At 48.8% G+C, this 26,265-nt stretch overlaps 1 protein-coding gene across 3 annotated transcripts in view; it reads right to left on the reverse strand.

Annotated features, from left to right (window-relative positions):
• Positions 1 to 2,776: 2,776 nt before the first annotated feature.
• SLC9A8 (solute carrier family 9 member A8) overlaps positions 2,777 to 26,265 on the reverse strand; it is a 59,303-nt gene continuing 35,814 nt past the window's right edge. For 2 of the 3 annotated variants that reach the window (XM_033094844.1, XM_033094842.1), the window contains 9 exons: positions 25,591 to 25,729; positions 24,048 to 24,153; positions 15,913 to 16,029; positions 13,572 to 13,654; positions 10,899 to 11,010; positions 7,388 to 7,608; positions 5,067 to 5,213; positions 4,114 to 4,170; positions 2,777 to 3,796 (listed from right to left, as the gene is read on the reverse strand). In XM_033094844.1, coding sequence (XP_032950735.1) covers positions 3,734 to 3,796; positions 4,114 to 4,170; positions 5,067 to 5,213; positions 7,388 to 7,608; positions 10,899 to 11,010; positions 13,572 to 13,654; positions 15,913 to 16,029; positions 24,048 to 24,153; positions 25,591 to 25,729 — 1,045 coding nt within the window. In that variant the 3' untranslated portion in view covers positions 2,777 to 3,733. Of the gene's footprint in view, positions 4,171 to 5,066; positions 5,214 to 7,387; positions 7,609 to 10,898; positions 11,011 to 13,571; positions 13,655 to 15,912; positions 16,030 to 24,047; positions 24,154 to 25,590; positions 25,730 to 26,265 lie in introns of all 3 variants that reach the window. The other variant, XM_033094843.1, reaches the window with a different exon arrangement.

Below are 26,265 nucleotides of genomic sequence, written 5' to 3' on the forward strand. Positions count from 1 at the left end.
GAAGTGAGCTATTCCTGGGCTCTTCCACGGCCTGACGGGCCCACAGGGAACCCGCATATCCCCATGCGATTAAACACAGGGCCACGAAGTCCCCGCGGCTGCATTCAGCTTTCTCAGCCTGACATCAGGCAGCTCATGCGAGCAGCCTGGACAGGGGTGGACCAGGGTAAGTTAGAAAGTCTTCCTTTTTTTGTCATATGGCCAGTGACAGTGGAAGTCCCTGAATATCTAACTCCATCTGGGTGAGAAATGGCAGGAACCTAAATGGAAGGGAGTGTGGCTACTAATTCCCTTGAAGCCTTTACTGTGGTGTTTTCAGACACATGGCCTGTGGCTTTGGAGAGTGGTTTCCTGGTAGAAGAGCTTCTTAATGATTCTGGCTGCTGTATCAGGAGCGTTTCAGATGTGGTTTCCTACTCACCAACTAGCAGGACAAGCATGCCTGCATTCTGGAGGGCCTGGGGGAAGGATCAGAGCACCTCTCTTTTTGCATTTGAAGTTCTAATCAATGGCAGATCGTTGCTGCTAAAATTCCTCCGGTACTTGAATGAGGGACCAGTTCTAAGGCCACATGCACCTCTGACTGCCGTGACTTGGCTGGGGAGAAGCCGGCCACCACCCTGCCCCACCCTCGCTCTTCCCACCAAGACAGAAGTGGGATCCTGCTGTGGCCACCCCGCTGAGGTCAGTGCCAAATGTGAGGGCACCGTGGGAACGTGGAACTGAGACCTCAGGCTGCTTGCTGCTGGCACCTTTGACGTGAGTGCTAAGGAGAGGAGGACCCCCCCTCACCGATGTGTCTGCATTCCACTGCCCACACGGGTATCAGTCAGCAGGCAAATCAGCCTCCCTGGGCTGACGTGGGCTACTCGAGGGCTGCCCCCTGGTCTTACTACCGCCAGGGCCCAGTTGGCATTCCCACTGTGAAAAGAGGTGGCTGGCCTGGGGGTGGGAGGGGATCGGTTCTGCCCCTGGGCTGAGTGAGTTCCCGATGACGAGGGAACTGAGCCCCCTTCTGCCTGGCCCTGGCCCAGGCCAGCCCAAACCTGATCCCTGGGCACCTAGGAAAAGCCAGCTTCTTTCCCTGTGTGGCCTCACACCCCAAGCCCAGGGTATGGTTATTCCCAGGGATCCTACGACAGGGCTGCAGCAAGCATGACATTTCTTCTAAGACGTTCAGAATCGTTCAGGGCCTACGGTGGAGGGGCTGCAGGAGTCTTGGGGTGTGGGGCTTGCTGCCACCCGGCTCCCCAAGACAGGTATATCTTCTGAATTCACTGGCTAATGGGCCAGCTTCCGCAGAGGCTCACTGAGTTCAGACTTCACCTCTAAAGCACCTTCTCTACCTGCTACAGCTCTCCTGTCCTGTGGCCTAGACCTAACAGACAATAAATAGGTGAGAAGTTACAGTTACGCTGGATTTACAAAAATCGAGACATTTATTGCCCTAAATAATAGAATTATTAGGTATGGTAAAGGTAGACAGCAGCAATTTTTGATTCTCAGGCAAATACCGTGTTTCCCTGAAAATAAGACCTAGCCGGACAATCAGCTCTAATGCGTCTTTTGGAGCAAACATTAATATAAGACCCGGTCTTATGTTATATTATGTTAGATGAGATCTGGTCTTATACTAAAATAAGACCCGGTCTTATATTATGTTAGATGAGATCCAGTCTTATAAGACTGGGTCTTATATTAATGTTTGCTCCAAAAGACGCATTAGAGCTGATTGTCCGACTAGGTCTTATTTTTGGGGAAACACGGTACATTTGAAAAAACCACCAGCAAAATAGATCTGTATGGGCTTTTGCCTGTTGCAATGGTGTTGAGGATCATGGGTCACCCCCATTTCCGTGGGAACGCTCTCCCAGGCAAACCCTCACTCAGCCAGCAGGGGGCAGAACAGCCTCTGGGGACATCCAGGCCCGGGCCAGGAAAGGTGTCCCCTAACCCCAACAGCCCAGCCTTGGGGAACTTTAGTAAGTAAACCCTCCCGGTGCTTCTCTATTACAGTGTCATTTTCAGGTCTCAGCTCAATGTGGGAGGAAAGGAGGAACCTGGTGACAAGGGGCAGTCTGAATCGAGAAGATCCTGTTTTCACTGCCTACTCTATGAACTCATAGCCAAAAAAAATTTTTTTCTGGCAAGCTCTTAAGTTCGCAATGCAAATTCCACCTCTGAGATCAGACCCTGAATTTTAGAAGAGAAAATAAATTACTTGTGAGTTGGGGAATGAGAGAACAATCTGGTCTCAGTTTCCCGCCCCTGGCCCCCTTCTCTGGACAAAGGTCCCTCTGCCTTTGACCACGTCTATTACTTGTCCACTAAAAGGAAATAGGAAATGACAGAGACCAGAATTATGCATCCAGTGGGGATATCAGGTGGAATGAAAGAATCCTGTTTGGCTCAAATTTTGGAGTTAGGGTGGGAAATTACAAAAAGAAAAATGATCATATTTTAGTTCTATCAAGTACAAATTTACTTTCATGCACACAAAAGAAAGCACGTGCTTCCTGCCTGCCTGCCTTACACGTACACTTCTGGGGAAGGGAAAGGATTAGGGCAGGAGCCTGGAAGGTCCCAACATCCGAAGCCACGCTGCTCTAGGCAGAAGAGATGGACTCGTACTTGCGGCCAGCCCAGGGCCCCCACAGAGAACCAAGGACATGCACACGATGAATGAAACCACCCCGAGAGTGCCAAGCCCCAGTTCCAGCTGGGATGCTGAGCCACGTGGGAATTGCCAACAGCCTACAGATGGGAAAAGGCAAGCAGGTACAAGGCTTGTTAAAGGTCGGGTGGGGGTGGGTGTGAGGCAGTAACTCCTTCCATCTGGGCATGATCAGAAGCTCCTCAGCCTGAGATGGCCCAGGGGCTGGGCCCACAGGGAAGGGGCGGGTGTGTGTGTGTGTGTGAGAGAGAGAGAGAGGGAGAGAGGGAGACCTCGGGAGGGGGCAGTCTCTGGCCCCCTGCCTTAGTGCTTGGGTGAGCTGTGACCCTGACATGGGGGACAAATGGGACCCAAAACAGTAGAGAACTGGGAAAGAGGAAAAGCTGATCAGTCGTAAATGGTGGGCAGAGCCCCGCGGCGCCCAGGAAAAGGGGCATCTGGACAAACAAGGGCAGAGAGTAGGGAATCAAGGAGAGGGAGACGACTGTAGGCTCTGACCACTTGTTCAAGTGCATGAATTTAAACAATTCAGGCAGCAATTGCTGGCCTGCATAAGCCCTGTACCTCTAGCTTTTCCCTCCAGAGGGCGCTCTGACTCTGCAGAATAGGCTCATTTACCCCAAAAGACACAGGGATGCAGCTTCCAGTGAGGCTGGAAAGAAGGGCCTGTGCCCGCATGTCAGTACCAGTGTAAACATTCACAGTATTCCCAGAGAAGGGCAGTAGCTGCCTGCCACCCAGGGGGACAGCCTGCGAGGTGCCAATCAGAGGTAAAGAAGAGAAAAGTCACTCAGTTTTTCTTTCTCAGGGTGTGCAAGCAACATCACAAAGGGGGAGTGTGAGGTTTTCCAGATCGCCGGGCCTGCCACTCAGGTCAGAATGGCTGCTGCTGAGGCTGGAGGCACCTTGATGATGAGGAGGAAAATGGCAGCTGGCTCCTCGCCCTGCTGGTACACACCCATTCCAGTAGGGAAGGGCCTGGCCTCGGCCTTCTGGGGTCGCGATGAAGGCAGCGGCTGGCAATGGCAGAAACTGCAAGCCAGAGCCCAGGACACCCAGTCACGACAGCTTCCACAGCAGGAGCTCTCCTGTCAGGCACCGCGGCTGGACGGGTGACTTTGCCTGGACAGCAGAAGCGAAAGGAAACATTTACCTGGACAGGTGGTCCCTGCAGTCTGCAGAGGTCTGGCCCGTGAGGAGGGGGAGGGACATGTCTCAGAAGAAACCAGCTGGTCCCGGGGCCTAGACGTTCCGGGTTAAGAAGACTGCCTTGGCTTCACCCTGCTTTCTTCTTCCCTGAAGAGCAGCCAAATGCACACGCCCTGGGGGCCCTTGCGGGTGTCGTCCTGGGAGCCCTGGGGGGGGGCCGATGGCAGCGCCCTGCTGGGTCACAGCAGCTCCTGCTCATCGTCCTCAGAGCCAGAGGGGCCCTGGCGCACCTCCTCATACCACTTGTTGGTGAGGGTTTTCATCTGGATGCGTCCATGGTGGAGGTCCTGGGACAAAGACACAACCAAGGCCTGTCAGTGGGTCAGAGTCAGGGTCAGGGAGAGAAGGGTGGGGAGCTGCTTTGTACCTCGTAGGGGGATGGGAGGCAGGTGGCATGGCTGCAGGCAACTTTAAGGGGGTAAATGACTGACCCGGCTGGGATTCTTCTTTGTGGGGGTGGGGCTAACAGGTGTCGCTCAGAAATGGGGAGGAGGGCAGGAGGCCACTTCACCTCTCTGGGCCACAGCCTCCCCAGCTGTCAAATGAGGTAACAGCTGCATCTGCTGCAAGGGTTGTTGGGAGAATGAACCGAAGCAATTATGAAAAACATTTGGTGCAGCGTCTGGCTCATAGTAAGAGCTCGCATACTGACAGCATGGTGACTGCCAGAGGAGGGACCAGGCTCGGAAACCGGGGTGGGGGTGGGTGGGGGGTGGGGTTGCAGCAGCCGGCAGAACCCACCCCCACCCCGAAAGCCTGCATGGGGCAGGATGACTTCAGCAAAGCAGGCCCAAGCTGGTGGCCATGAGGGTGCCCCACGCACTGTCCCCCAGGGGCCAGCAGTGACTGGAGGGGCGAACAAGAGCCTGAGCCTTGGGCCACTGCCTGAGGCCCTGCCTTGTCTGAAAGTCCTCCACTCAGATTCAGTAGCTGATCAATGTCCCGAGTCTATCATTCAGGAAAAGCAAACTGTTAACAAGTCTATTATTAAACCAGCACTAAATCTGGCAGCAAAGGAAAAACAGCAGATGCCAGCCTGTGGGCCTGGGAGGGAGAGAGCCAGCAGGAGCAGGAGGCCTGGCTGCCCCGCCCCACACAGCACGTGGGCCCTCCCTGTGCCCACTGCACTCTTGGCCACTGCAGGCCTGGAGGAAGGAAGGCCAGGGCCAGGCCCATGTCCCACCTCCTGGGTCAGCCGCCGTGTGAAGAAGGGGTTCAGGTACTTGGCGTCCAGCCACAGGAAGCCTTTGAGATCCTGCCGCCTGATGTAGTGGGCCTCATATTCCTCCTCGGTGAGCTCGGACAAGTGCTCTGACTCCACAGTGTTGCCCTGCGGGGAAGGCAGAGGAGGGTCGTCCATCTGCTGGGCTGGCATCTTCCTGGAAGGCCCCACACCATCCAGCCTACCCAGCAGCCCTTCGCTTCTGGCCACCAGTGTTCCCCCCCCCAACCCCTCCGCTGCACTTTGGAATCGTGCAGTGTGTCTGTGGGCAGCAAAGGGCTTCCTGGGAACCCATAAGGAGGAGGGAAGGTTTGTAAAAACATGATGGATACCCAGGAATATATCAGAATTGTGAATAAATCAGATGTTCTGGGCTGGGGCTGGGTCTTGCTTTGTAAGCTTCCAGATTTTAATGTGGCGAAGGATTGGGAGCTTCGGTTCCAGGCCATCCATCTCATTATCAGCAAGCTGAACGAGGAGGCTCCTTTTGTTGTTGTTTTTGCCTGCATTTGTATGCAGGTCAGTGCCAGGGACAGGGGAAGGGAGGGTAGAGACAAATACATGGACACAATCCCAGTGGGAACTCCAAAGGAATGATGAGAATGACTGCATATGGCAGGGCAGGTCTGGACGGCAAATAGGTCTCAGGTTCACTGGATCTTCTCAGCCCAGCCCCAGGCCTCTGCACAGAGGGCCATACGGGATTTGAATGCAGCATTTGTTGCTCTGCTAGAGCAGCCCCTGCAGCCTGCACCTGGGAGCCCCTGTGGGCGGCACAGGTTTGGAGGGTTTGTGAATCTACAAAATGCTGGGCCCACTCACACAGTTCCTGATTCAGGTCTGGGATGGGGCTCAATGACTTGCATTTGTAACAAGTTCCCGAGATACGGCTGGTCCAGAAGCCCCACCTTGGGGACCATTTATGGAAACTATAGCAGTTAAGAGCACAGGCTCTGGAGTCTGCGTGACCTCAGCCGTGTGGTTTGGCTTGTCTGTGCCTCAGTGCTCTCATCTGCAAAATGGGGATAACGAGAGCCTCTGCTTCCTGCAGATTATCAGGGCGACCTGAGACAGTCCAAGGAGGGTGCAAGTACAGTGCTTGTGTCACAGCAAACATTCCCTAAATAGCAGTTATTCTTCCTTTGACCAAACATCTTGGTTCTACGAGAGCCCTGTGTGGTTGGTTCGACAAGCGTGGCTGCCAGATGAGTACCTGGCAACTTGTTAGAAATGCAAATTCTAGCCCCACCCCAGATCTGTAGGATCCTGGAGCCCTTCACCGATTCTAACACCCACTGAAAGGTTTGAGAATCTATACTAGAGCTTCCGTTAAGACAGACAAGAAAGTTGGGGGTGGGGAGAAGGAGAAAGGCTGCCTGAGTGAGAAAATTTGAACCAGCCCGGCCTGAGGTCATCTAAGTTCTCTTTCCAGCAGCACAGAGCCTGGAGGTCAAGGTCTGCCCAGACCTGGACTTTCCAGCGTGAGAAGTGGGCACGACCCCTTTCCGTGTCCCCTGATTGAAGATTTCCATGACTGATTAAAGTTACTGACGGTCTCGAATAAAGGAACGAGAAAATGCATTTCTGGAAATGTATGTGTGTGGGGGGGTGGGTGCAGGAAGGTGGGATGAGAGACCAGGGCGGCCTCTGCTCCTGTCAGAGAGTCTGGCTCAGCACATGGGGCCTGGGGGAGGGCACAGGGCAGGGAAAGCACGACCACCGCGGACCAGGGAGGGGCAGCCCACTGGCAGGGGCACTGCTGGGGGCAGGAGGGTGGCTCAGAGGAGGCAGAGACATGGGGACCTCAGGCCCCTGCAGCTGAGTCCTGGGTACCTCCAGTCTCCAACCATGCCCTCACCGTCCTCGGTGGGGGGCACCTCTCTCATGGCCCTCAAAGCCCTATGAGCACCTGCCCCCACTCAGGCCCCAATAGGAGGGGCTTCAGTGAACATCGGGGAATGATGTGATTTTGAAATCTTCCAGTCCTAGGCCCTGATGGGGTGGTTGGTTACTGGCAGGGGAGCAGCGTTGCGGGGTGAGTTCCATACAGGTTCAAGGTCCCCCTCCATGGCCTCTGTGGCTTCACCAGGCCACGAGGCTGTCAGACAACCCACCCCAGGAGCCACGTTTCAGAACTTGGGTTCACCGTGCGTCAGGCTGGACGACCTGTGCGTGCGCGCGCGCGCTCGTGCCGAGCAGCCTCCGATCGCCTCTCATCTCCCCATTTCCAGGCAGGCAGCGGGCACAACCCCCTGCCCCGCCCTGGGCCCACGGGCACTGACCATCTTCTCGGTCTTGCTGAGGTTGACGTCCTTCTTGTTCCGGCGCCGTGCCTTGGCGTCCTCGATGTCCATGAGGCGGATGAGGGGCATGGTGCAGCCCCCCAGCAGCAGGATGGTGAAAAGCACGATGACGATGGTGGTGGTGCCTATCAGCTGCCGCTTCTCCATGGGCTCCAGGTCCAGGTGCAGGCTCAGGGCGTAGGGGATGGCGCCCCGCAGGCCTGGGGGGACAGCGAAGGGAGTGAGCGACACGGAGGGAGGGGGGAGGGTCAGCGGCATCACAGACCGGTTCTCTGGGGACCTGGGGACGGCCTGGCAGAATGGCCAGTCGAACATTCTCAGACCCCACTGGAGAGCGTGAACTCACCCTGTGAGGCCCTGGGGTGTGAGAAAAGCAGGCGGCAGAGAAGCTCACCTCCGTTCCCACTTCACGGGGTGTTTGAGCAGATCAAATGGGGTGACCTGTCCAGGCTACGAAGCAGCGCCTTGCGTGTATGTGTGTGTGTGTGTGTACACGCGCGAGGATGTGTGAAGCGCAGCGCTCACATTTTAGAGAGATGACAGCTAGTGCAGGGCGAGCCCTCCCTGTGCTAGTGCTGCGTGCGCAGTCTCATTCGGTCTCACAGGAAACCCTGTAAAGCAGGTCCTGTCCCTCTCCACAACATGCAGATGCAGAACCGAGATTGGGAGGATGAAGTGTCCTCCCAGGGCCGCAGGGTTCTACAGGACACAGCACAGAATGCAGTTTGTCCAGTGCCCCGCCCTGCGGAGCTCCTGGCAGCGCTGACAGGCTCAGGGCTGCTCTGGGGGTGGCCAGAGGCTGCTGGGAATGGCATCCTGGCCTCTCCCTTACTTCCTGTTTTGGTCCTTGTCATGCTGTCCTGAGGGTCCTGGGCTGAGCTGGAAACAGCACTTTCTTTCTAAAACACTTCCTGGTTTGCCTGGTGCCATATAATGGGGAACAGGAGCTTCCAGAGCAGTAGGGAGGGGACAGCAAACAAGAAGGATTTGTGAGGGGTAAGTGCCGGAAGAAGGAAGTGTGGTACAAGGCATACAGTGACAGGATCTGACCCAGACGTGGAGGTGGGGACCTCACAGCACGCTGGGGTCCAGCTGCTCAGCAGTCCTGACCAAAGAGGGGGACACAGTGGGGAGGAGGGCAGCACAGAATTAAGGGAGATGGGGGAATGGCAGCAACAGGTCATAGGGGCCAGCAGGAAGTGGGGTGAGCAGGGGAGAGCAGGGCCTGGAGGATGCCCAGGCCTTCAGTGGGTGGGGTGTCCCAAGAGGCTGTGCCGTGCAATGGTCCGACGTGGGCCCTGCAGTCTGGCTCCTGGGGTCACCTCGGGGCCTCCTGCTTTCCCCTGGGCCTCCCAGGCTGGGGTGAGTGATTCAACTCAACCGCTCAACCTGTTATGAGGGATGAGAAACAAGGCTTGCCATGTCGGTGGCCCAGGGATGACACGCCGTGGCACAGAACAGCGTGTGCACACAGCAAACATTTAGTAAGTCACACCTCTGTGATCACACACACGGTGGCAAAGCAGCAGGGTGAGCAGGAAGGAAGTTCAGTCCTAGACAATGACATCGCAATGTCTCCACAACCTCCACGGAGGATTCAGACACAGGAGTGTGGATCTCAGAGGAAAGGCCTGGGTCAGAGGGAACAGCGTTGGGAGTTCGGGGACTAGAGAGAGCGAGGCCACATGACGGGTGAGCTGGTGAGAAAACGAGCAGAAGTGGGTCTGGGCCGAGTCCTGAGGAAGCCAATATTTATGGATCAGTAAAGGAGGGGGAGCTGGACGCGAGCCTGAGGAGCCCCTGAAGGGAAAGGAGGCAAACCAGCGGCATAATTCGGAGGTCCGGGAATGGGGGAAGAAGGTCTGAGTCAGAAGGCCAGTCGGTGAGAGTAAGGAGCTGAAAGCTGAGGAGCTGGGTGGGGCAAGGCCTGACCAGTGCCCACCAGGTCTGGCTGCAGGAGGCACTGGTGACCTGGGCAAGGCCAAATCCAGCCCCGTGGACAGGAGTTGGGGAAGTGGAGAAAATGGGTGAGGACAGCCCACTCAAAGAAGTCTGGCCATGACGGGAAGAGATGGGGAAGCAGATGGAGAGGATGTGGGGGCAGGACTTTGGTTGAAGTTGTTGGTTTTTTACTGGGAAAAGAGAAGACTCTTAACTGTTTAAATGATGATGGGAGGAGCCAGTGGAGACAGAGGTTGAAGACCTAGGAAAGAGGGTGCAAATCCATGGAAAGAGGGCTCGGGATGGCCTGGGAGAGAACGCCTGGGACCAACAGCCCTCACTGTTGAAAATTCACTCCCCCAGCACTCCCCACCACTCCACTTCCCTATAGAGGTTTCTTATCATGCCCCCCTCCCTAAATATCTCATATAACTGTATAAAATATCTGATGTGTTTCTTAGATTTTCTTTGAGATTTTCAAGACCTTGGATCAACTACTTTACAATTTTTTTTCCTCACTGGAAAAAGAGATTGAGAAAAAAGTTTCTGTCACTATATATACATACGTACATATATACATATCTCTCTCACACACAGGTATATCTTTTAACAAGGTCTTTGGAAAAAGAAGTCTGAGAAATTGACAGATATGCTATTGGATAGAAAACAGCTTACAAATTAAAGCATGTTGCTAAAGTCCAACCCACACAGAAAATATTTTAATTATAATATTTAAATAAGCAGAAAAAACTGGATTGCTCAAAAATAAATTTAAAGAGGCCTAAGGATCCAGTTCTTTAGGAGCCAAAGATTAATGAAATCATTTCAATCCTTTAAAAAGTAGAGGAAGATGATTAAGCAGCAAGTGAAATATTCAAATAAATTATCAGAACGTAGTGAATGAATGAAAAAAAGTATCCAAATTGAGCCTGTAGTACAAAGACATTTAGACTTCAACCTTTTTTTATTTTGTGCCCCTAATGTATTTCTGATATTATTATATTATATTATATTATATTATATTATATTATATTATATTATATTATATTATATAAGACTCGGTCTTATATTATAGTAAAATAAGACCGGGTCTTATATTAATCTTTGCTCCAAAAGACGCATTAGAGCTGATGGTCCGGCCAGGTCTGATTTTCGGGGGAACCCGGTATCGATTACACCAGCCTAGAAAGCACACAGGTGAGAGCTGCACATGGGCATCTTGCCCTGGGCTGCCCTGTGTATCAGGAAAAGAGGGGATGGAAGGAGGCAACTCCTAGCTCTGCCTCCTGTGGTCACGGGATCCCAAGCAAGCCCTGTCTGTAGAGCAGGCGCGCACTTCCCATTTCACAGTGCCGGGGTGAGGGAGACTGTTACGGCCTCGCCCAGGGCCTGGATTACAGAAGGTGCCCGTTAGATGGGGCCCGTGAGATTTTTGGCTGACGAAGCATGCTCGTTTTCAAGGGCTCTAGCCACATGCCCTCTCTGCACAGTGTGTCGTGCCTTTGTAAGCGGTTTCTTCCCTCGACTGTTCATTCAAGACTGGACTTACCACTGAACCACATAATGAACATCATCTTCGGTGTGATTTTATGATCACGGAAGAAATTCAGGAGGTAGGAAAGAGGGAAAATGTTCACCGCTCTGCCAAACAGTACAAGCACCTGTTAACAGCAACAAACCCAGGCTTAGACGGAAACCTCTGGTTCTTCAAGTTGTAGCTCGTGGAAGCTCACACAGACTTTGTACCACACCCATTATACCTGCAGCATTCCCCTCGGTTATAAAGGGTGTGAATAACACAACGCGAGTCAGAAACCTGGCTGGGGTGTGGCCCTCGCTGCCTGCTTTCTATGTGTCTGGGAAAGGATAAAGCTTTGTACCTTACGTCTCAGTAGTCAGAAAGAGAGGACTAACAAGGTATCAACAATGGATTTAGTAATGACAGCAGAACAAACTGAATACCAAGAGGCTGTGCAGAAGTTCCCAGAGATTAATTTAAGGGCACTCGAACTCCTCCAGAGGTGCTCCACAATGGGACAGACCCGCACTCGTCGTTCCCACAGTCCTGGAGGGACAGACAAGGTGTTCCTGCCTGTCCTTGGGGGCCCCCCTCAGGGAAAGGAGAGAAGTCTGAGGAGGGCCAGCCCATGCACGGAAATGCTGCTCCTGGAGCAAACGGAATGCGAAGGTCGGTCCTAAAAGCAGGCCACACGCATCTGCCTGGCCAGTCACTTCCTGTGGCTTTTGGTTCCTAACCTGCTCCACGGGCATGTGGCTCTTAACAGAATACAGCTTTATGTAAAGTTTAATCTTATCTAAGTGGATACTTAGAGCTACTTATTAATTTACTTTCTTTTTTTTTTTATCTCGATTCTCACCATAACTAACTTGAAAAGGTTATATACACACGTACGTTCTGTAGGCTCTAAGTTTATCCTTTGAACCAGCACGAATTGAGTGTGCTTTGCACGATGTGCCTTGGATGGCCAACTTAATAACGGCTCCCAATCATCTAACATTTATATGCCACACAGTGTGCTAAGCATTTTATATGCATTATCTTGTTAAAATTAGAGCCCTACACAGGTCTTATGAAGTAGGTATACCTGTCTCCATTTTGGAGCCAAGGAAAAGGAGACATAGAGGTTAAGTCAACTGGTCCAGTTGACTCAGGCAGGAAGTGCTGGAACCAAGTCTCAAACCTGGTTAAGTCCCCAAAGACCATGCCCTTGACCACTGAGCTAGTCTAAGGTAGTCCATCTGAAGAGCAGCAGGGCCAGCCTGCTCAGGGGAAACCGAGGCACCACTCCAGGGCATCTTCTTATTTTCCCTTTCTTCCCAGCCCACTGGAATCCAATCTTCATTCCTACACTTGTGTTTCAGGTGTGACCAAATGTGGCCCCTTTTACCCAGAGACCACACTAAAGATTATTATACTTTCTGAAAAGACTTGCTGCTGTCCGCTTTTCCTAAAACCTGAGTCTGGAACACAGAGAACAGTGACAAAAGCACCGTGCTCTTGCCGACTGAGAGGTGGAAACACCGAGATTGCAAGGAGAAACATCTTTTTCCTTAGGGTTCCTTAGTGTCTCTGTGCCTCAGTTTCCCCATATGCCAAACAGCAGGCCTCACTGGTTTGCACACGGTAGATGACTGCTAAAAAAAAAAAAAAAAGGTTGCCTCTCACTTGATAGCTGTGTTTTACTAAGTGGGGCTGGCAATAACAGTTAACTGACGGTGAATTATGATTTCAACAGCAATAAGGTGTACTTCTGAAGTGTCTTAAAGTCTAAAAGGGCAACAAAAAGATCAAATTAGGGATTGGAGTATGAACCAGTCGGAGGGCCTATGGGAGCTGAGCTCCGACTGAGGGAATAGGGGCATAGGGAGGAATACAGATGTGTCACCTGGAAACACCAGGCTAAATGCCAAAACCGTCACTTTGATCAGGTGTCTGAGGGAGCTGGACCTTTCTTTTAAATAAACATTTCCCCACCCCCCTCCATTCCCCAAGAGGATCTGATTCTACTGCAAATGATTTTCTTTTATTTCCCTTTTTTAGAGGTATATTTTAATTTGTCTCCTACTGCCACCACCAGTCCAGTTATAACCGTTTCCCAAACCTTCTTGCTGGTAAGAACCACCTGGGCTGACTCCCCTGGATCAATCTCCAGGGGAGTTAGAGGCCTTGACATCTTTATTTTAAACAAGTGTACAAGGGTCATGCTTATGTACAAGATGTACAAGTGTACATCTGAAGCAAAAGCAGTAAGAAGTAAGCAGATGCCTTATAAATTACCCAGAAAACAGAAAAGAAATTATCTCCACTTCTAAATGCACCAGCAACATTTGGCTGTGTTTTCTTTACGTATTTTCTTTTTTCCACGCATAATGTTTTCACATGGTTATGCTCAATTACATATTTAAGTCTGAAATCTGCTTTTACCACCTAACAAAAAAAACTTGTACTTTTAAAAGAAGACCATAACATTCAAGTCCATTTAAGAAGCACAAATTCTTTTCGGGGATATTCATTTACTTAATTCCATCTCTTTTACCTTTATTGTATGTTTGTGATTTTTTAACAAAAGAAACTTTAAACAGAAGAGTGTCTATGTAGCTGTTGACTCTGAAAAAGTTAACAGTTACATAAATGAATCCAGAACGTGTGGTTATTGATCTACAAATAAGTAATTAAATAAAAAACAAGGAAAATACTTACTATGCACCAGATGACAAAGGAAATTTCAAACTTGTGAGGGAAACTAAAAATGGACAGGCCAAGAAATGCAAACACACATGTTTCTGAAACAAACCAAAGAATGGATTATTCAGCCCCAACTATTTTCTTCCAATACAGTACGAAAATATTAAGCGAACATTCATAAATAAGTCAGAATCCAATATAACATTTTGCTTATTTTCTGGAAAATTCTGCAACTAATACCTGGGTGAAACTTGTATACTTTGATTTTCTTATTCTTTTCTATCACACAAGCAACATGTGCTTGCTATTCAAAATCTCCTAATTTAATGAGTCAACTGTCAAATACTTATGCAAGTAAATACTCTCCCACCCAGGGAAGATGATAAATATATGAATCAGTCCATTTGCTGAACACTGTGATTAGCAAGGATTCCCACTGTGGCAAAGTGGCAAAAATTCAGAGCAAATGACTGCAGACGCCACATGACGAGTGTGAAAGGGCCCTTTGTTAACTTCCTTGCTGGAGCGGACAAAGCCAAATGATTGACTTCACATATTAAACGCCGCCACAGGTTTAGAAGACGGCTTACATCCTGCAGGATTTACAGGAAGAGGTACATTTTCAACTTTTAGCTCCACTCCACAAGTCAGAGAGTCTGACATCTGCACTCACTGTACAGACAGTCGTTTGTGTGTCCCAAAGGAGAAGTACCTTACACATTTCTAGCACTAGGCTCCCTGCTTCAACTCTGACGTTCTCCCCACCCCCCCAGAATAGCCTACTAACCATGGAGACAAAGACTGGATTTTAAAATAGTTGAACATGATAAAACAGTGAGGCTGTTTTAAAACATTTCAGCAATGCTTTTTCTTCAAATGTACATGATTTTTAAAACCAGTCCACAAGCTGGACAGTAGACTCACCCCTCTCCCCCTTGAATTTTTTTCTGACCCAATAAATATTTTTGTGATCTTTCCAAATCAGCTTATTCAGAGCACATTCAGATCTGTGTCACGCTTTTCTCTGGCAGCATAAATTCTATTATATGGCTATGTCATGGTTAATTTAATGAATCCTCTGTCGATGGTTATTTGACTGTTTCTATTTCTGACACTGCAAACCAGAACAAAAGTCCCTGCGTACAGGCAACATTCCTGATGGTAGGTAGAATTGCGGGTCAAAGAGCACGTGCTTTTAAAATTCAGACCAATGCTGCAAATGTCTCTCCAAAAAAGATGGCATCATCGTACACGCCCATCAACAGGACCTGTTTTCCATACACCCATGCCACAAGGGGGTGATGTCAGACTTAAGATTTACCGATTTGATGGGTACGAACTAGAATTTGATGGATACTTTGCTTTACATTTATTTCATTGCGAGACTCAGGGTCAGAGTCTTTAGCCATGACTTTTGGAGAGGGGTGCTGGGAAAAAAAATCTCCCCTGGACCACAAGCAAACAGACCTGGCTTCCAGACTCACTTCTGGGCCATGAAACTCTGGGTGAGTCATTTGACATCTCGGCACCTGAGCTCCTTATCCGAGGAACAAAATCTCTGCACGGCCTGCCCCTGCCTCCTAGGACATGACCGTGTGGGACTTGGGCTTCAGAATGAGACAAGCCCCACCGAAATGCCAGGGAGACGCTGAGAATGACAGCTCAGGCACGGCCACTTGGGGGACCAGTGCAAATGGACAGGGTGAGGGTGGTTCCTTCACTCCAGGGAGAAACTAGGGAGGAGGTATGTGAATACATCCGAGTGTGGGAGGAACAAGGGCTCAGAAACAGTGATCCTGGTGTACCCCAGTCCAACAATAACACCTCTAATGCAGAACGTCCCCCAGTTATGTGAACAAAGGTGCTCCTTGTGGACGAGTTGCGGAAATTCTGTAACTATATTCTTCTCTCAGAAATTCACAGTGTACATTAGCTGAAAAGTCTCGCAGTTCAGAAACTTGTTAAGCGTTCTTTACCCAGGATTTCCCAAACTCTTTTTTGACTAAGGAGTCTTTTTTTCATCTAACCCCCATCAGTCTCAGTTCCAAGGAACACATTTTTGGAAATGTCACTTTAATGTCACATTAAAATGCACGGGTCTCAAATGTTCATAATTAGTAGTTCTCATAATTTTTGGTTTTAAAATTGTAGGCGTCAAATGTTCCATTTGTTAGGGATGAGGTTTACTTTATGGAAAGCCAATTGGAAAACAAACAAAAGATAAGGGAACGCTGTATCTGGCTCTGAGGAATTCTGCTGCCTCTTTAGCCAGGGAATCTTTCAACTCCCCAAATAGGGTAAGAAGAATGATCACCCCAGCGTAGGCCTGCGCGGACCACACAGAGGCACAACTCACCGCACAAGAAGGCCACAGTCCGGAGGGTCTGTTGCATGAGGATCTGGGTGACCGGGGACAGGTTATGGTGTGTGTAGTGGGACATCACGATGCCTGAGAACAGGATGGCCATGATGCCTGGAGAGGGACAAAGGGCGAAGCGCCGAGACATGATCAGAGCAGAAAAGCACCTGCCACACGATACACAAATACTATCACCCACTTCCTATGAGTCCTTGGGGCCACTAGTAGTAGATGTGTTAAGAAAAAGGAAAAGAAAACAGAGAAGAAAATAACACCTGAGGCTCCCCGGACGCTGCAGAGAGATGCTAAGGGCCCCTCCTCTCTGGCTGACCTTGGGCCAAGTTTCCTCCCCTCTTCAAGCCTCAATTTTCTCATCTGTACAGTGGAATTAATAGTTCCGCTCATGGAACTATTAGGAGGGTGATGAAGGTATGCCATGTGAAGTGCCCATCACAGGACAGCTGTGGGCTGTCACTGTCATCCACGGATATAGGGGGCCAGCTAAGCCACAATTGGGGCAGAGAGGGAGCATAAGAATCTGGATATAGGAATCTGGGTGGATTTTGAATTATTTTTATACTTTTCCTTAATTTTGAATTTCCCTATAATCACTGTGAATTACTCTTACTCGTATATAGAGAGATGTGTTATTAAAAAAAGGTAATGTCTTTTTTTTAAAGCTCTCCATGAGAGTCTGAAACTTGTTTACTGAGATTTGTGTCTCAATGTTTGTCCACTACCCCAATCACTCCCGAAGCACTTTACGTGGGTTTCAGGACTCCCTGGGCTGTGACAGCCATCTCTGTGGGCAGGACTGCCACGTGGGTGGAAGGTGTCCCCCTGTCTGGAGTCTCTATTTCATGTAAGGAAGCTGATATTTTTACAGAGTCATCAAATAAGCTGCCAAAATATATGAACTGCAAGTCAAACTTTACAAGCGAAATTTTAACTTGCTTCTGCCGCTTTGGAGAAACAGAGATTACTGGCAAACTTTCCATTAATAAAAAGGTGAAAATCATAGAATTGCATCGGAGACATTTCAATGCTAAGCTTGCTGTATAAATAATACCCTACAGGATACAAGAAAATCCTATCCTTTGTGCTGCCTGCCTGGCCTGAGTGATAGCAGTAGCTGGGACCTTTTAGCTCCTAGCCCTCTTAGGAAATAGCAAATTCCTTTGCTGTTTCCTTTTTCCCTACAAAGGAGGCTCAACAGGACGTTCCAGGAATGCGGCCCACAAGCCACACCCGACAAGATGGGAGAAGGGAAGGAGCAGGCAGGAGACTTCTTTACTTGCTCCTGCGGAATACTGAGAAGAGTGGAGCTCAAGCGTGGTTCAGCATCACTGCTCTGCTAGATGCAAAACACACGACACTCAAACCTCTGGTGCTTTTCTCAGTCTGTTCCTGCAGGTGACCACCTGGAGAGCTGACCCTTCCTGACCCTGCAACAACAGGCAGAGCACTGATGCCATCAGAAGGCAAAGCAATGAAACAGCAGGGGAGACCCCAGAACCTGGGTCTGGAGTCAATCGAGACTGGAGGAGGAGGGCACGGAACAACACCTCCATTTTTATGGAGTTGATCTTTAGCACACAGGCTGGAAGTTGCTGGCTTCTGGGCTTTCAAAGGACTTTGTTGCACTAGCCTGCGTTGAGAAGAGTTATCAATTCACTGGAAAGCTGAGACTCTGGAGTTGTTAGCTGGAAGTAAATGGTACCCCAGAGGAGCTGGAGCCAGTTTTAAGTTGTGACATGAAGGGCCTTCCACCCATGTGGCAGTCCTGCCCACAGAGATGGCTGTCACAGCCCAGGGAGTCCTGACATTAAATAATCGCTCCAAAAAGCCAGGCTCTGGGAAGTCAGATGGCAGTGGAACACGGAAATTCCTTCAGGACTGAACATTAGATAGAACCCAGTGCCAGCCCCCAGGGAACTTTCCTGCCTCAGGCTCTTCACCAAGGGGCCAGGCCCAGGGCAGGGGGGGGTTTGGCTGGCCAGTTTCATCTGGTGCACTAGGCCAGCGATAGGAAACTCAAGCTCTTCAGGGGCCAGAACACAGGAAGTCGGTGAGCAGCACGTGGGTGAAGAAGGTACAAGCCCACCTACAAAGGGCTGCTGTCAGCCCTGTGCATGGGGCCGTGGGCTGACCAGTCTTCCTTTGGGTTTTTGGGAGGCGCCAGGTATCTGCTTCTTATGGGAAATCTCCTGACTTTGAATGATGGCAACTGAATCAAATGTTTAAGACATTTTCTCTATAAACAAACCCCATCTGGGGGCTGAATTTAATAATGGCAACTAATGCAAACATTCAAACATTTTTGTACAGATAAACAAGCCCAATCTGGGGACTGAACAGACCAGATGAAAGTGGGCCTCTGGCCAGTGCAAGAGTGGAGAGCCAGCCACCACTTTTGGCCTGGGCTAGTCTGGATTCTGGGCATCTCTCGAGTTCTGGGTGCTAAAGGAAAGAATCAAGGTCAGCAGTGGGTGCAGAAGCCTGAGGGACAGCTCAAGTGTTGCCCTATGTGTCCTCCCTAAGCAAAGGTGGCTTCTCCACCACCCAGACCACCCTCAGCCACAGCAGCTGCCATCCACACAGGCTGTAAAAACACTAACGGGATAAACAGCGCAAACAGGCTCACTGCTAGAGATAAAAGTGCCCTGTAAGAACTTCTGACACATTTACCTCTTTTAGAAGGAAAAGTCATTTAAGGAAGCAGATAAGAGTGCACCAAAACGGTCCACCTCTTGGAAGGAAGGAAGGAAGGAAGGAAGGAAGGAAGGAAGGAAGGAAGGAAGGAAGGAAGGAAAGAAGGAAGGAAGGAAGGAGAGAAAGAAGGAAAGAAGGAAGGAAGAGAGGAAAGAAGAAGAGAAGAAAGGGAGGAAGGAGAGAATCCATTTCTGATCTCCGTTAAGTCCATGGTTTTAAACGTAATAAAGATGTAAGGGATTCAGGTCTGGAAGGCAGATGTGTAAAGGGACTCCCGGTACAATTTCCACTGTATCGTATCTTACTGTGGGTCAAATGTACTTCTTGAAGGCTGAGTCAAACCATAGTCAGTTTTCTTTGCCAAATACCCAATAATAAACACATTTTGCTTAGCATCCAGACTCACAGGTATAGAGTAAAACCGGAGAGTCTCCATTCCCGCTGCCTGCCCAGAGGTAACTACTATTGACCATTAACAGTTTGGTGTGCAGATCGTCAGTTCTGTTCCCATGCCATTATGAAGTTCGGCTATCTTGAAAAAGTAATAAACAGGATCATATTAGATCTATGGCATATCATACCAGCACAGCGATTTTTTAAAAGGCCTCCAACACTTGCCTTTGCACGCATCACAGAATTCCAACTCCTTCTGCACCTACAGAGCCCTGTGGGACGGGATGCTTGCGTCTACCCCCCCGGCCCCCGCAGGGTCTTCCTGCTCTTCTGGAGCGTGTCAAGCTCCCTCAGGCCTCCCTGGGACCCTCAGCACCTGCTGTTCCCACTGCCAGATACCCCACCCCCGATCCTCCCACACTGGCTCCTGCTCACTTCAATGGTCTTGGCTAAAGTGCCACCTCTTCCAAGAGACCTTCTGACACCCTATCTCGTGATGCTTCTGCCCCTATGCCACTCTCTACCATGTTACTCTGACTTCTTTTCTTCATGTCACTTCTCACTACCTGAGATTCTGGTATGTGTTTCCTTACTTGCTTATTGTCTTTCTTCTGCAGTTAGGAACCTGACCTTGTTTTGTTTACTCCCATAGCCCCGATACCAAGGACAGTTCTCAGCACAGGGTGGGCATTTAATAAATATTTACTGAATGGATGAATGAGTGGGTTTTCAACTTTCTTAAAATTTAACAATGTATCTTGGAAGTTCTTCCCATGGCAGTACAAATAGGTCAAGTTCATTTTTTAAGGGGCTGCATAGTGTTTCACAGTGAGAATGGACCCAAACTTCCTTCATCTTTCGCCATTACTGATGAACATTTAGATGCTTGCAGTTTTTCTCTCACGGGCAGTGCTGCACAATACATTCTATCTTTGGCCAACCTGTTCTCAACATTTTACAGAAGGTATTATGTCCTCATCAATTTTGCAAATTTATCCTTCAACCCCAGAAGTTCCATGCTCTGTGACTCATCTTGACAGAGTGTCGCTCTGCCCCAATGCCCCTCCCTCAGCCCAGAGTTGGCTCAGCTCGCAAGGTGGAGAGGGTCCATCCATCTTTGACTCTTCAGAGTCAGAGGGCAAAGGGAGCCCTCAAAACTGGCTCACTGAATGAACAACAGAAAAAGTTAACACTGATAGAATTAGGACGAAGTTTCTGAGAATAGCTAACGCTTCTGAGTAATAATTAGGGAGACTATTTAATTTGCTGTTGAAACCAGGACACTTCTGTGAGTGAAAGGAGGTGTTATTAATTTACCACGTTGGGACAGAAAGGGGAAACGTATGGTCACCCCAGTAATGACACAGGACTCTTACTTGAGCTGCTCCCTTTCGTCCTTGCCTTAGGGTGGTACTTTCATGACATGAGGAAGTGGATGCTCAGAGGGGTTAAGTCCACTGTCTGAGGTGACTCAGCTAATGAGAGGTGCAGCTGGCATTCAAATCCAGGTCTGTCCGGTGTCCTTAGCCACCGTGTTCTAAACACACGAGTTAGGTCAATGATTCACAGGGAGAGAGTGTCCTGCTTGCTGGTCACAGGTGCCTCTCACTATCGGTCCTTGTGACAGCAAGGAAAAGCAGAGCACAGAGGGAAAGAGGAAAGAGCCAAAGTATTCCCGTTCCTGTTTATATTCTTACGGTAGGATTTGGAGGGTCCTCACAACACACTAGGGCCACCCTACCCTTCTCTGAAATCGCTGAGTGACAGATACCCCAAAGGTCAAGTGTGGGCAGAGCTGAGCCCATCAGCCAGAGCTGGATCATGTGTTCTTGGCTGCCCTGGGCTGGTTTTGGCCTCACTGGCACAAACGGCTGAGGTCCCTCAGGAAACGAAACGCTTACAAACAGAAAACATTGCCTCGGAAGAAAAGATGAGTAAAATACTCCCATGTTTTAACCACAAGTTCCAAATGGATGTACAACATCTATCTTTGCCACCAGGTACTCAGTGTTCAGCTCAAATTGGCGGGGAACAATTTAGAAAAACAGAGGTAAAAATAGCTAGGCTAGAGCCAAATGACTCACAGGTAATGTTTATGTAAGTGCCAAAATTCAAGAAAGATAAGAGAGGGAACTTGATGGCAGATACCGGGATGAAATTATCCAAGAGAACTGGCTAGGGATTAAAAACAAACAAAACCCTGATGTTTACAAAGATTTCTCCAGTGAAAATGGCCAGAGTCCTCTCCACTTCCTCTTTGGCAAGATCTGTTTACGGAGTATCCACATGTGATTCCAGAAAGTGATCTGTGGGAAGAATTCTGTTCAACAGAGGCATTAAAAACCACGAGGGGGCTGGCCTGGTGGTTCAGGTGGTTGGAGCGCTGTGCTCCTAATGCTGAGGTTGCAGGTTCGATTCCCACATGGGCCAGTGAGCTGCGCCCTTTACAGCTAAGATTGTGAACAACGGCTCTCCCTAGAGCTGGGCTGCTGTGAGCAGCCGGAGGTTGGCGTGAGCTGCCGTTAGCTGCTGAGTGCTGCCGTGGGCTACCTTGTGCTGCCATGAGCGGCCGGCAGCCAGCATGAGGGGCCGGAAGCCAGTGTGAGTGGCCGGCAGCCGGCAAGAGCTGCTATGAGTGGCTGACCCACAACTAATGACCGACTGCCTCATCTGGGGGGAGCACAAGGCTCATAATACCAGCACGGGCCAGGGAGCTGTGTCCTACACAACTAGACTGAGAAACAACGGCTTGAACTGGAGTGTGTGTGTGTGTGTGGGGGGAGGTGCAAAAAAGGGAAAAACAAAACAAAACCACCAGGGACTTCCATTTGCCCATGAAGAAATAAATGCTACACTAATTGCTGTCCTGCCATAAACAACTAGAGAATCTGATAAAAGATATGGAATAAAACTGCCATCTGATGTTGGGAGGTAGGCAGGGTAGAACTATGATTCCTGATAGAAGGGAAACAAATAAGGTGACCACTCTTGCTCCAGACCCTGGCCCACCTTACTGCTTGGATGCAGTTTTCAGGCTGAGGCTGAGGCTGAGGCTGAGGGAAGGGAACCCCAAACTGAGCCCAGCAGTCTCAGTCTTGCTGAGAAGAGGAGACAGATGAGAGCTGGGGGAGGCCAAAGCAGTTAGAATACCGGAAAGGAGCTGCACAGAAAGAGAGCTTCGGAGAGCTACAATCGAGTCCCCTTGAATCTTGGACTGATATTGACCTACACACACACACACACACACACACGAGAGAGATTCCAAGAGGCTGGGGAGAGAAAAGGAAGAGGCTGAGCAATTTCCTAAGCGGACACAAGGTGGGGAACAGTCTGCATTCCTGCCGGCCAGAATGGAGTGACCTTGTAACACATGAGCCATGAGGTAGAGCCCTCAGAAGGCCTGTGGGTTATTTCCAAGTGCTACTCTGGACTTACCCTGACAAAGTATAAAGGGAAACCTCAAAAGAATTAAACTGATTCCAGGAAACTTAGATACGTGGCAGAAGAAAATCCAGAACTCTATGAAGAATGTAATAAAAGCTAGTACTCAACAATATAATTAAGTTCACAATGACTGGCATCCAATCAAAAATTAATAGGCAAGCAAAGAGCAGGAAGTTATGACTTCTAAACAGAAGAAAATTAATTGACAGAAACGGACGTAGAATTGACAGAGAGGATGGAATTAGCAAACAAAGGACATTAAAACAACTGTTATAAAGATGCTCCACATGCTTAAGAAGGTAAAGACAATCACGAACATGAGGAGGAGGGACATGGAAGATATAAAAATAACCCAAAGGGAACTTCTGTAGATGAATAATACAATATCTAAAACGAAAAACATACTGGATGAGATTAACAGGACGTGGAGCATGGCAGAAGAAAAGGTCAGTGAACGTGAAGACACAACAATAGAAACGAGCCAAAATAAAGCATAGAAAAAAATAAAAAGATTGGAAAAAGAAAAGGCAAAGTGTATTATGGGATGACAGCATGCTGTCTATCATAACTTAAGTAACTGGAGTCCCCACTGAAGAAGAGAAGAGAGAACAGAAAAAAATATTTAAAGAAACGGGTAGAAATTTACTGAACTTGATGAAAACCATAAACTCACAAAAACTATTATATTATATAAACCCAAGAAGCTCGACAAACCCCAAGCAGAATATAAAGAGAACCACAGCAAGGCACATGAAAATCAAACTGCCACACACCTATCAAAATGGTTACACTTTTTTAAATTAAAGTAAGTGTTGGTGAGGATGTGAAGCGGCCAGAATTCCCTCATACATTCTGGTTGGGACACAAAATGGTCCAGTCACTTTGAAAAACACTTGGCAGTTTCTAAAAAAGTAAAATATATACTTACCACGTGACCCAGCAACCTCACTCCTAGGTATTTATCCAAGATCAATGAAAATATGTGCAAATATTTATAGCCCAAATCTACAAAACCCCCAATGTCCTTCAAACGGTGAATGGGAAAAAAAGTGGCACAGTAAGAATGTATAAACTACGGATACCTGCAAAAAACATGGATGTCTCTCAAGAACGTTATGAGCGCTGACAGAAAGGACACACATAAGACTACATACGTACTACATGATTTCAGTTATGTGATGTTCTAGAAAAGGAAAACTACAGTGACAGAACACAGCTCCATGGGTTCCAGGGCCCAGAGACGAGCCAGAGGATTAACTGTCCTTGGCAGTCTGACCCAGTCCTTTGAGGGAAGGCCCTTCAGAGGCCTTGTTCTGGGAAAGAGGCAATACTGGAAGTGATCTCTGCTACAGGCTGGTCGGCAAAGAGAAAATGTAACCGTGACAACACCGAGCCCCGGGATCGGGCCAGGTTCTAAATCCAGATGTTCCTGGAGGGAACCAGCAGATTCCCTTTCTCGTTAAGCTCTTCTGAGCTGTGACTGCCTCTTGTGATTGACAGTGACCCACTGACATGAGCTCTCTCACATGATGGGTAGGACAGCGTGCCATCACCCCAGCATTTCAATGCTCCGCTTCACTTACCAGAGAGTGAGATTCCTTCTGCGAGCCCATACGGAAGATAAGCAAAAATGATCATCATGCCGAACTCCAAGGAAGGCGTCTTCCTCAGGTCGATGTGTTTTAGCACGTAAATGACAGTTGTCAAGGAAAAAGAATCGAGGGACATTTGATGGGAGATCTAGAGAAGTCACAAAACTGCGGCCTTGTAAATATGTAAGGTAAACGATGGATACAAAGGATTTTGGAACATCCCAAAGTAGCAAGTGAAAATCTCTCATCGTGGATTTTCCTTCTTTGCAGGGAGACTGTTGTTTGAAGCAAGGGAATCTGACAAAATGCAGAAATGTAAATTCCGGAGACAAATGGTGGGGAAAATTAAAATCAATCTAAGTCAACTCACAAAAATGCTGACGTGGAGGGCTGGGCGTGTGCCAGGGCGGTGGAGGGCAAAGCTGCGGCCAGCCCACGTTGCCAGGTCCCTTCCTGGCCTTGTCACTCTTTTACCTCCCCCTGCGACATCCGACGAGATTAACCAATGGGCTTTCCAGAACTCTGGGGTCCAATGCCCCACTGAAAGGCCTTCTTTCCTATTCCTGGAGATTTCTAAATTTATGCCCCTGTAAGAGGAGGGCCTTCTAGATATTCAAATGTTCACATGCCTGTGCTGGAGCTCATGGCACCCACGAACTTGGCTTCATCACAGTAGATGCTCCCCCTGCCCCTTTTAAGAGAAAGATAAATATGGAGGAACATACTGAACTGGGAAAAGTTTTCTCTTCTTTTCCATTCTGTTTATTGGTACAATATGAGAAGCTGTCAACCAACTCGGCAGAGCCTTTAGACTTCTGGACAAAGGAATCGAAGGGAGAATTCAACAGCATGGTGGACAAACATGCCTACCACAAGCAAAAGAGGCTTTTCTGGCCATCTGTTAAACACACTGCTCGTGGAGGAGGGCCAGGTGGAGACGCAGGCTTCGGCTCACACTGAAATGGCCTGGTGCCTATTTCTGTTATGAACGTGACGAATTTTCTACAGCAATGAAAGTGTCATCGGCCTTAACAAGCCTCTTTCCTTTTCTGGCTAGGAAAGCTTATGGGTTGTTAAGTAAGAAAATCAGTGCAAATTACTTAGATGGAGCTCACTCTGAAAGGCTCTTTTCTGGTCCTTGCAGATAAACACTTTCAGATTTTCTCAATTTGACATTTTCAAAGGAAATTAATTTCCCATTTTGAATGTGAAAAGTGAGACAGCGGAAAATGAAAATCATCTGAATGCAGTTATCATAGTTTGGGAACTAAAAAGCCCCCAAATCAGATCTGATATCCAACAGTGTGTTTTTTTAAGTTTTGAAAAGTGACATCCTAAATTTCACGTTAAATTTTAAAATCCTTGAGTTTAAATTAAAGTGCTCCTCAAACCAAAACTACGCATAAAAATTCCCCATCAAACACAATCTTAGATTAAAATTGGCCCCCTTAAGGAACTGGAGAAAATGGCTGGAGATGGATGGAATTACGAACAATCTTCTCAGCCATGTGTGTTCATCATATGAAAAGGATATTAATGCAGAGATTAAGCCAGTGAGAGTGCCGAGCGCTGCTGAGCCAAAGAACATTTTGAGGAAGTAGCCAAGGGCTTGTAAAAATGTTTGCCACCCACTGACATCTGACATATTTTTTCTTGTTAAACCTTCAGCTGTGCTAGGAAATAAAAGAAAAACAGAAAGAAGTTAAAATGTTATAGACCAAGTTATTAGAAATTAACTTAGAACTCAAAACTTACGTCTTGCTTATCCTCTCATTCATTCATTTATTCATTCCATCATTCATCGAGTCAAACATTTATTGTTCACCTACTTGTTGTAGGCACTGTGTTCGTTTCTGGGGGTTCAGAGATGAGATGGGCACAAATGACCACCTGGGGTAAGGGCAGAGGGCTGTGGAAACACAGGGTGGACCTCTCACTCCAAGGTGGGGGCTCAAGGAGGGTCTCCATGACATAAGGGCTGGGTTTAGATGTAGGATGAAGAAGAATTAAGCAGGTGAAGAAATGAGGGAAAGCAGAGGGAACAGCATGTGCAGAGGGAACAGCATGTGCAGAGGCAGGGAGCCCAAGAATACGAGTACATTCTGGAAGCATTCAACTACACAGGTTAGTGTGGACAAAACACAGGAACAATGTGGGGTGAGGAGCTGTGGGGAGGAGGTAGGCCAGAGCAGCAGGCAGTAGGGCGGGA

This window comes from Rhinolophus ferrumequinum, chromosome 23, assembly GCF_004115265.2.
Source record: "Rhinolophus ferrumequinum isolate MPI-CBG mRhiFer1 chromosome 23, mRhiFer1_v1.p, whole genome shotgun sequence".
NCBI lineage: Eukaryota > Metazoa > Chordata > Mammalia > Chiroptera > Rhinolophidae > Rhinolophus > Rhinolophus ferrumequinum.